The sequence below is a fragment of the Aquarana catesbeiana genome, linkage group LG03 (assembly GCF_042186555.1).
Source record: "Aquarana catesbeiana isolate 2022-GZ linkage group LG03, ASM4218655v1, whole genome shotgun sequence".
NCBI classification, from domain to species: Eukaryota; Metazoa; Chordata; class Amphibia; order Anura; family Ranidae; genus Aquarana; species Aquarana catesbeiana.
This window is the reverse complement of record NC_133326.1, coordinates 617,501,130-617,512,895: the sequence shown is the minus strand read 5'-3', so window position 1 is coordinate 617,512,895 and position 11,766 is coordinate 617,501,130. Positions and strand designations below refer to the sequence as shown.

Below are 11,766 nucleotides of genomic sequence, written 5' to 3'. Positions count from 1 at the left end.
CTTCAGCTAGGAAACAATCTTGGTGAACATTCACTGACCACTAAGCTTTATTAGCCCCTCCAGGCAGAAGTTCCCAGTCCTCCCTGTTGGCCAGAATCACATAAGGAAGGTTTTGACAGATTTGTTTTTTCCTCTAGGTTGGTATCTCTTTAAAACATTGTAATTTTCCTCCTTATAACATTCAAAAAACAAAAAAGCAGAGACAGGTAAATTGCTTTTTTGCTTTATACAACATTACTAAGTGTCGTGTTTTGCCTTGATGTTTTAACCGCTGTGCCATGATAATGGCTTTTTACAAGACATGAATACATTAAACCTGTTTCAGGTCCTTTTTATAAAGACTTTTATTGCCTTCCTGCACTTAGAATAAACATACCAATAAATTATATTAGTGAAAAGAATAGCAACAGTTTTACTCCAATACATTATATCACATTAATTAAATACATATATACAAACAGAGCTTTGAGTATAAATATAAAATGCACGCATTGTGCTGGCTGGCAGTTCTCTGATCAGAGATTGTTGACTCCTCCACATTGTGACCTCATTAGTCCTTCCATTCCGTCAGAATGGCTTTTCCCACAGAGCATTCCTTTCATACCACAGATAGCATGGCGGATGAGTAATGAGGCGAGGTGATTTCCCTGGCAGAGTTTCAGTGCCATTGTTCATCTTCCCAGATACTGGTGAGCCCCTCTGAGGGGGAATCTGTTACCGAAAGCAAGTCCGTTCATTTCAGTGCATGAGTCTTTGTCTACAGAAAAGTCTTCTTCAATGAAACTGACGGCCATGGTTGCGTGGTTTAATCACCAGGCCAGGCAGGAAAAGTCTTTTGGGGTGTTGAGGTGTTCCATCTACAACTGTCTGCATTCTGTGGGGGGAAAAATGGGGACATGTCAGGTCAAAATTCTTCCTAGACATTTGTACTAATGTGTTCTATAATGCACCAGACTTTTTGTAATAAACAGCAGCGCTCTACCTGAAGTTGCTTTGGGTCCTGCGAGACGGTGCTGGTGGTGAATTCTTCCCGGAAAGTTTAGAGAGTAAATCCTTCACTTTAAACCACTGTGATGATTCTGCCTGTTTAGAACAAGAGAGAACAACTGGATTAGCATGTGGAACAACAAGAATAGGAAAATTTAAATCTAAAAAAACAAAAACAAAAAAAACATTTGCTTGGTGAGCTCCATCGCACGGGCTAAATATGGATGATCATATCTGTATGTTTAAACTGCAATTTCAGATTTTCACACTAATGCAGTGCCCTGTCCTGTACCGCGGGTGCAGCGCAGTGTACCCGGGGGTTTCATACAGGTTATCTACACATAGACTTCTATTGCATCAACAGTTTTGGGGAGTTTTATAAAAGAACACCAAAAGTTCTGCATGCAGGAATTTTAATGCACATTCAGAAAACACACCAAAACCACACGATGCAATAGAAGTCCATGCCAAAGCCCAAGTAACCCTCATAAAACCCGTGGGTACACTGCACTGGGTTGCTTTAAATGATAAGTTTACCTTTGGGAACATGTAACATGTTCCCACTGTTGCAACCTCTCCCCGACCTGCCGGGGATGTTCTCTCCGAACTTGCTGTCACAATTTTTATAAAACCTGTGGCCGCACGGGACTCCACCCACCCAGCTGCATCATTCATTCACAGAGGGGAGAACTACAAGTACCAACATCCTTTGTGGCTGTCGGCTTGTAGTTCTCAATAAAGTACCAGGGCGCTATTGAGCTCCCTAGGTAGTTCATTGATGCTTCCTGTCAGTGTGTAACTGCCTGCCTGCCAGCAGAGGTATGAGCAGACAGCTTACACTGACAGTCTGCAAGAGCCCTGCATTGCACCCCCGATCTGCTGATCATGGGTGCAATGCTCTGCAGGCTCCTAGGAAAAATTGTAAAAAAAAAAAATGCAAATTTTTTTTCATTTACTAAGGTTAACTTATCCTTTATTTGCCCACTGTAGGTGTAAATGGGCCTTTATGAAAATGAAGGAGCAAAAATGGTCTGCATTGACTGTCAAAAAAGTCTGCGTTGCCTGCAACAAGCACCTCCAGCTGTGATTTCTATTGGTTGGAGGATGAAATCACTGGTTTGGTCTTATATGTATCTGCTACTTTTTTCTTTGATACAGCATAATTATACATTCATCCTCCAGTTTGGTTTATATTTAAGACTAGCTCTAGGCAACTTACATCCCCTACAGCTGATAGGTAACAAGTTTTTCTACATTGTCACCATTTGTCTTTCCAAGTGCCTGGTATTAGCTATTTGCATTTCTTTAATAACGACCTTTGGCACTTTTTGTTGGTCTTGCTTTCTTTGCTAATAGAACACAAAGAACGTCCTGTAGTATTGTTTACTGCATACAAATTTAGACATCCATTGCTTGGAGAGTATTGGGTTTGTTGAATTTCTACAGTAATATTTAAAGTGCAACAATGGCTCCTGTATGACAGTCTACTGAAGCCCCAAATCCAGTTATTATGTGATGCATAAGCCTCAATGTAAAATTTCATGCATCTTCCCAGACTGAGCCAAATCCTCCTTCATTTGTGTCTCGTGCTCCCCCCTCCCAGGCACTGCATCTCAGTGGGAAGGTTTTAGCGACAGAGGAAGTGCAGCCAATTCAGAAAGCAATGGGCAGACTTGTGATTTGGCAGTGGTGATGCTGATGCCATGCGATGCCCCTGGCAACATTTTCTCATCACATGGTATAAAAGTCATACACAATCTACATAAAAGTGGCAACTTTGCTCTGACACCAGTAGCAGTGTATCAAGTCGTAGAAACATCTCAAGGATGATCCGTGGTAACAGGATGCACCTGAGCTCAATTTTAAGTGTCACGGCAAAGGCTGTGAATACTTATGTACATGTGTTTTTTTCATTTTTTATTTTTAAATTTGCAAAGATTTCAAACAAATTTCTCTCTTGTTGTCATTATGGGGTATTGTTTGTAGAATTTTGAGGAAAATAATGAATTTAATGCATTTTGGAATAAGGCTGTAACATAACAAAATGTGGAAAAGGTGAAGCGCTGTGATTACTTTCCGGATGCACTGTATATACAAAACCAATAGGTGTCTCAGCCCACTGGATTCCACCTGTATCGAAATATCAGAGTTCCTGGTTCTATATAATGAAGCACTGAGTAGAATAGAATCATTCACATCACTCCCTCTTCCCCAAACTAGCTTATACATGCCCCTAACACATACAGACATACATACAGACATACAGACTCAATGCAGATAGTATCTCAAGTGGGATTCAATCCTATGACCCAAAGCTGCAAGCCAAAGGAAACCCTTGTAATGGCACTGCAGTTATGTAATCTTGGCTTAAGCCTGGTTCACACCCATGCATTTTTTTGTGTGTTTTCAATGGTTTAAAGATGTGTATTGAAAAAAAAAAAAAAAAGCAACCCGGCCTAAGGCCTGATTCATACTTATGTAGGTTGCAGTTTGCATATTCTAGGTGCATTTTGCGTTTTTTTCAATACACATCTTTAAACCATTGAAGTCTATGGAACCAAGGACCAGAAAAAAACCCTGGCCTTTTCCATAAAATGCACAGATGTGAACTACATCCATAGAAAACCAAGTTATATGGACTGTAGTGTGTTTCTGCAAAACTGAAAATGCACTACAAAATGCATAGGTGTGAACCAGGCCTTAAGCATGAAGATCTTCTCGCAGAGTACCCAGGGATACTGGGGAATTATGTCATCAGATCCCACCATTAAAATATTCTTGATCATTTCATGAGCTTTATTTCAAATGCATATTGCCGGCATAAGCTGCAGTATCTTCCAAACCACTTCTACTTACTTTGTAGTTCTGATTTGTTCTTTGTCTTTCCGTTTCCTGTAGGTTGGGTACGCTCCCATATTGTGGGTCCATTTTGTTGGTTTCTTTCAGTTTAGTCTCTATAAATGACAAAAGATGTCTTAGAATTCCAATCAGCTCATTAAGTGCAGCCTCCTTGGCTTACTCTCTCTCTCTTCCAATTCCAGCTATACAGGTTTCCTGAATAGCATCATTAATAAGAGCTGTCTATAGGTGTCCACATACATATTCAATCCTAATGCATGCACTTTTCATGTAACAGGACAAGGAAGTGCTGCTAGATACTTATTAACAAAATGCTGATAGTCACTAATAAAGTACAAATAACTTTGGTGTTACATTTGTATCTCTCTCATATCAGGTGTATCTATACAATTAAAATCAATAAACCTAAAAAGTCATGTATGAGATATGATAATCATCTTCAAACCAACTAATGTTTTGCTCATCGGCATGCCCGTAGTCCATTGGCACTTCCTTCAGCTCTGTAACAGAAAGCTGGCTGCAGAGCTACAGGAAGTGTGTGCAGAAACCTAACATTGCACCCACAATCCACTGTTCGCAAAAAAAAATGTCTTTCCTGCAAAAATGTGCGCATTTATTGTTTTTTCAGAAAGGTGAACTTTGCCACCACTTGCCGACCGCACACTGTAGCTTTACCGCTACAGTGCAGGCCGGCTGTGCAGAATCACGTATAAATACCCACGTGATTCTGCTCTTCTGGGCAGGGGACGCTCGCTGACGTGCCGCTTGTGCTGTGATTAGTCACAGCACAAGCCTACCAGCGGGTGCCAGCCAATGGATGACTGCCGGCACCTGCTGATCGGCGAGGAGGAAGACATGTAAACAATGCAGAGCTCTGTCCTATCAGCAGGAATTTGCTGGTTTTTGTTTCCATGCAAAGCAAGGAATAAAAACCAGCACATCCCTTAGTGAAAGCACCTAAAAGTACACACATAAATACTGGTTAGGCACACATTTAACCCTTTGATTGCCCTAGATGTTTAACCCCTTCTCAGCCAGTGTTATTAGTACAGAGACGGTGCATATTTTAGCACTGATCACGGTATTAGTGTCACTGGTTCCCACAAAGTGTCATTTAGTGTCAGATTGTTTGCTGCCATTACTAGTATAAAAAAAAAAAAATTCCAGTATATATCGCATAGTTTGTAGATGCTATAACTTTTGCACAAACCAATCAATTTGCGCTTATTGGGATTTTTTTTACCAAAAATATGTAGCAGAATAAATATTGGCCTAAATTTATGAAGTCATTTTTTTTACAGCTCTATTTGTGGGAAAAAAATATCATTAAAAATATAATAATACATTTATAAATATAATATATATATTATATTTATAAATGTATTATTATATTTTTAATGATATTTTTTTTCCCCACAAATAGAGCTTTCTTTTGGTGGTACTTGGTGGTACTATATATATACATGTACAGCATTGCATGACCGTGCAATTGTCAGTTAAAGTAATGCCGTGTCGTATAGCAAAAAATGGCCTGTTCATGAAGGGGAGTAAATCTTCCGGAGGTCAAGTGGTTATTTAATAAATCGATTTTAGTCCAATGAAATGGTGCCGGCACAACCATACACTGCTCAATCTTTAGCTGAACCAGCAGGAATTGGCCAGAATTTAGGCAGTGTATAGCCAGCTTACATCTGAACAAAGCTCATACTGTCATGCCTGGTGCAATGATGATTCTCATGGACAGTCCAGGGTGACCTTCAAGAAAGTACAAAAATCTGTATCTTTTTGAAGTTGAATTTAGAGTTCTTTAAGTAAATGTTAATGAAAGACCACTCCTATTATGGCGGTAATAGTATGAGCATGGTTCATCCTCATGCTAAAAAGGGAGCTCAAACTTCAATGACAAAATATAGAAAAAATGATCTTTCTAAACAGAATGATTCAGTCTTACAGAAGTAAATGTAAAACATAGCAACATCATTTCAAGTGTTGTTGTTAAAGAATTTTGAATTTATAGGGTATAATATGATTGGTTGCTGAGGGCAAGACTTCTCCTTCCACCTTTTCAGCATTCTCTATTATAGTGTACGTTAACCCTTACCTAGTTGTCTGTCCAAACGGAGCATGAACCCGGCATGGGAGCTGGACCTCTTCCTGTAGTGTTGTGGTTGCCAGGTTGCCCCGTGGGGAAGGGGGTTATCTGTACTGTCTGGTTCCAAGTCTCTGGAGTCCCGGGAGCTACCACACACACATGAGTCCAGAAACAGCACCTATACAAAGAAACCAGACACAGATCAGCAATTTGTAACTGACACCAACATCGATCAATGGCCAGGCATGTGAAAGTTTGCTTTTCAGGTCTTTTTTTATTGATATAGACTATTCTGTGGCCACAGTAAATTACAAACATGCATTCTGTCAAAAAGCCTCTAAGTGACATCTCCAAGGTGGATTAGCCCAGAGGTCTAGGTGGAGGGGTGAAGGGCAAGCTGTTTGCATATATATCATTGTACAATTACTTTATGTGCCTGCAGGCTACTGGATGACAGGCTAAAGTATACGGCTAATGGACAAGGGTCATCAACTGATTGTATTGTTAAATGCAGTCTGATATCCATGTACACCGATACTTACCTTGCTCTGCAGTCTCTCTTCCAGCGTTCTCTTCTGATGTTGAAGCTTCTGATTCCTTTGCTGCAGTTCTGCAATTTGCTCCAGCATGTGACAAAGATTTTCCAGATACCGAAGACCATCACCTGGAAGGTTTAGGGCATCCTGCTCCTAAAATTGATAAGAAACAAAGTCAATGTATGAGGCATCTACTTGAATGGGCAGCACAATGGATTAGTGGCTAGCACCTCTGCCTTGCAGCACTAGGGTCCTCAGTTCAAATCCCAACCAGGACGCTACCTGCAGAGTTTACAAGTTCTCAGTGTGCTTCTATGGGTTTCCTACCACACTCCAAAGACATGCTGGTAGGTAAACTGGCTCTAGTAAATGCATGTGACCTTAGATTGTAAGCTCCTCGAGGGCAGGGACTAATGTGAATGTACAACATGTAGAGTGCTGTGTACATTGTCAATGCTGTACAAATACCTGTAATATATGTGCTTACTATACCGGTCACTAGAGTGTATGTTGTACATATGCAAGTCTGTTTGTTGACTCTATCACGTACATGGTTTTATCTGCAGCATGACCCACTGTGCAATTCAGGATAACAGCGGAGTTGCATAGATACAGTAGTGTGGGTTTGTTTTTTTTTTTGTTTTTTTTACTAGGGGATTAAGGAGTAGAGGACCAAGGCAGAAAGTAGTTTTCAATGAAAAGAAGTCATCTCCTTTAGCATAAAAATGCTTTCCTGTGCTGTACTAGCTTGTGTGATGTATCACTCATTTTACATACCTCATTTTCTAGACTGTAGCGACCTGGGCTTCTTTCTTCATAGCCAACAGATTTCCCTCTATGCTGTTCTTTTAGTGAACCCGGATACTGCCTGATACATCTTGCTGCTCTATTTTGGATAGCCTCCCGGCTACTGCTCCTCTGTTTCCTGCTTCGGAGAATTGCCTGTTCCAGTTTATGGGGCACAATTGAAATGTTATTATCAGGCTGTTTGTTCATACAATATTCCAATCTGTGTAGATCCCTAGGTGAATGCATAATGAAGCTTTTGGAGCTTTCTGAAGAAGGGTGTTCCACTGAAGCTGCTTCTTGAGAATGTTGAAAATGATCTGGTTGTCCTAAGGGAGGGCTTTTCAGGTCCTGGGACTCCTCGGGGGCGGAATTTACCAAACTCTCATGATCCTCGGAGGTAGAGCTCTCTACACTTCCACATTCATCCGGATTAAAGCTGCTCTCAGATCCATATGGGGAAGGTGGTGGCAGCTCCACCCCTGAATCTTCTGATTCTGATTTCTCTAAGCGATTACGTATCCCAGTGTATTTACCATTTCCCTCTTGATTAGCTGACAATTTGGGATAGAGGGAATCTCTAGAGATGCTGCAACTGGATGAAGGATCCATGAGACGCCGATAAACAGCAGTACTTCCCAGCAGTACGCAACCCTCTGGTCGTTCTGTAAATGTGCAAGAAAGACAGTGTATTAAAAAAACATTGTGCCAACGACATAGTGAAATAAATCAGACCGTTTGCCAGGGAATTCGGCAACAGATTGGAAAGTGTTAAAGTGGTCTTATCAGACAGCTGTCACATTACCAGTTTTAGCATCACAGCACAAGTTGTTTTTTTTATCTTCTGTTGCCCATGTGCCCCACTAAACACTAATAAAATATGGTATCACTGTTCCAAATAATGACAGATATATGTGTTTGATAGTGCTTTCTAAATGCATCTTGCTGTAATTTGGGTATTTAACTATAATAACTCACAAAGTCAATAATGAGAGGGAATCCATGCAAACCCAAATCTACTGACCAATTTCCACTGAATCCCTGCAATGATGTGCAGCTTGGATACTTCATTGCTAGCAACCATACGACTAAAAAGGTATAACAGCCTTCTACAGTGCAACAGGTGCATACCGCAGTCTCTCAACCTTTGAAATGATCTTCACATCTCAGGTAGCCCCTGCTAAAATGATTATATCTACAGCTCATAGTACATAGCGTGATCAATAAGTTAAAGAAATAATTATAAATGAAAAGAATAAAGAATTTGGGGTATCTGGTGTATTTGACACCCAAGGTTGATGATTTCTAACAACCTGATGTTCTATATATTCATGAAGTTAAAATGAGCCAAATAGAATGATATTAATAGGAAAAGCAGACAATGAAATTTGAAATGTCCCCTCATATTAGTGGTCAATGGAGAAACCCCTCCCACCTTACATTAGTTGGTGGTCCATATTTGTGTACCCCGATGGTCAGTAGAGAAAACCCCCCTTACATTAATGGTCAGCAGAGAAGGGCCTCTTACACCTATGGCAGTGTGAAATAGACCACTTACATAAACAGTTGGAGGAAGAATGTCCTTTACATTTGTGGTTAGTCAAGAAACCCACAGGAACCTCTGGAGGAACCCTAATGCCGCGTACACACAAGCAGATTTCTCATCGGACTGAACTCCAAAGGACTTTTCGACAGAGTTCCAACGAAATAGACTTGCCTGCACACGATCCCACCAAAGTCCAATTGTTTTGAACGTGATGGCGTATGACCGGACTAAAATAAGGAAGTTCATAGCCAGTAGCCAATAGCTGCCCTTGCGTCGTTTTTGGTCCGTCGGACTAGCATACAGACGAATGGATTTTTCGATAGGAAACGAGTCCGTCGGAAAGATTTGAAATTTGTTCTATTTCTAAGGTCCGTCAGATTTTTAGACAGAAAAGGTCCGATGAAGCCTACACACGATTGAATTGTCTGACGGATTCCTTCCGTCGGACCTTTGATGCCGAAAAGTCCGGTCGTGTGTACACGGCATTAGGGTGCACAGAACACTGGTTGAGAAAGGCTAGCGTACATTATGAAAATCCAGTGTTCAAGTGTCATGCGTTGAGCCAACATGACCATCAATGACATAATGCTTTCAATCAATAGACATTGACAGTTCTATATTTAGATTTCACTGTATTCATCATTTCAGTGCACTGTAGGAATCCCAAGCAGTATGAATACTCAATCAATGAGTGGAAAAAAGAATTACAATTGTATTTGCTAATTACTCATAACAAATTCTTGGCATAGCTGGCCATAGATATTAGAATGTGGAGGAAGACATTTGGCTTCCCAACTATTTTTGCCTTCTCCAATACTCAAACAGAAATGCATGTATATTTGTAGGCCTCTTCCCAACTGTTGAGTACATTACCCCTATGTACAGGTATATTTCCAGAAGATACCCCGACCCACAAGCTGTGCTGACACAATAACAATCCATACAGTACATAAAAAATCCAGCTTACCCTTGCAAATATCTATTTCCACTAAGACTCCCTAAAGGCCCATTCACACTTGTGTGTTGTGGCAATGCACAGTAAAACACATGCGTTAATACACATTACCACATTGCGTAGCAATGCAACCAATCTATTCGTGATACCATTAATTTTCAATGGCACCCTAATGCATTGTACAGTAGAACTCAACGCACCACACTGCATAGATCGTAAAAAAAAAGGTCATGTATGTTTTTTTGAATCTATTGTGGTGTGTTGGCTGCCTATTCATAATGAATGGGCTGCATTAATGCAATGCACATTAGTGCATACCATAACATGTGTATAAAGATATCCCCATTGTACACCTGATTAGAACCCGCTCATATACGGGGTGCGCGGAAGGAGCCATGTGGCATTACAGAACAAAATATGTCGCCACTGCACTTCCTTTTGAGATAACATGCGTTAACGTGCGTGCAAAAACGCACCGCAAAGTGTGCATGAGCTCTGAACAATATTGCCTGTGCCCCCCCCCCCAGACAAATCTCTGGATTTATATTGTGCGTCATTGATGTGAATATAATTACTTCATTAATTAATATAATCAGTTCATCAATGTGAAATATAATGGCCTGTATATGTAATGTGACTATTCTATGCCTAGATATAACAATGACGTCATCATTAAAGAAGATATAAAGATATTGTGGTGAGCTTTATCATGGTGTCACCCTGTATGTGTTCTAAATATATAGCTATGTTATATGTGTTATATATATATATATATATATATATATATATATATATATATATATATATATATATATATATATATATAAAATATATGATCTAATTGTGCAATCGATTAAAATGGTGCAATCCAGCAAACGTCAGCAATCTTCTGCTATCCTTGTCCAAGTTATCATTTGATTTTAAAACATTCAGAGATGTCTCCCTGTTCAGTTACTGCCAATCACAAAAAAATCGGAGAAAGAGGGGACTTTGTGCGACAAACTGCGGCTTCCCATTCAAGAGATGGGAACATTTATTCCTATTCCCTACTACAGGCGATGTGACAGATTGCTGACTCGACTCAACTCAACTAAATGCAATTAATGGATTAAGTATGACTCTTGTATTTGTAGCATTGATCAGTGATAACAGAAGTATATAGATATATATTATATATAGATGTATATATAGGGTGCAGACACGTACCTGTGCTGTGTATGGGCAGCGCTCAGTCTACCACCATCCGCTCTCCTGGATGATCTGCGATCACACTGACCTCCTCCGCCTGTCCAATCCCAGCTCTACCTGCTCAGTCCTACCTGCGCCGTGACCCCGCCCTCTCCATTCCTTATATGGCAGCTCTTCTCCTGCCGCACATTCCTCCTGTGCTGACACAGTGCAGCCTCTGTGCCGGTGTCTTGTCGAATTCAGTCCCCTATCATATAGTGTCCTCCCTGTACTGCGCAGGCGCAGTACGGAGGACAAAGGAGACGCCGAAAGTCTCCGAAGTTCAACAGCTGATCGTCAGCTGTACACGGCGCCTGCGCATTTATTCTTACCCTATGTCCAGGATCATTCCCCACTATCCAAGTGGACATAGAGTTAGAATAAATATTTGCCGAGCGCAGCGAGGCCGTGCCCGAAGCGTGGCGAGCGAAGCGAGCCCGCGAGGGGCCCTCTTACACTGCCATCGCTAACAGGTGCCCGAGCGCCGTGTACAGCTGATGGTCAGCTGATCACCTTCGGACATTTTCGGCATCTCCTGCTCCTCCGTACTGCGCAGGCGCAGCGCCTGCGCAGTACGAGGCGGACACTATTTGATACAAGGACACTATATGGCAGAACACCGGGATAGTGGAATCCCGAGAGACCGGCCCGGCCGCATTCCTCCTCCCGTCTGATAACACCGGTCACCTCCTCTGGGCATAATGGGGCGCACGTTGGTCTCGCCATCCACATGAATGGGGCACACCTTCAGCTCCATGCATGGTATTTCATCCACGAC

At 41.2% G+C, this 11,766-nt stretch overlaps 1 protein-coding gene across 1 annotated transcript; it reads right to left on the bottom strand.

The window, feature by feature from the left end:
* Window positions 1-326: 326 nt before the first annotated feature.
* Window positions 327-11,523, bottom strand: LG03H8orf58 (linkage group 03 C8orf58 homolog). Its single transcript, XM_073622293.1, has 7 exons — window positions 10,968-11,523; window positions 7,252-7,925; window positions 6,481-6,627; window positions 5,948-6,116; window positions 3,844-3,941; window positions 983-1,083; window positions 327-874 (listed from the first exon to the last, which is right to left on the bottom strand). Exons 2-7 carry the CDS (start codon window positions 7,870-7,872, stop codon window positions 775-777), a joined length of 1,236 nt encoding a protein of 411 aa, XP_073478394.1. The 5' UTR covers window positions 7,873-7,925; window positions 10,968-11,523; the 3' UTR covers window positions 327-774.
* Window positions 11,524-11,766: the final 243 nt, after the last annotated feature.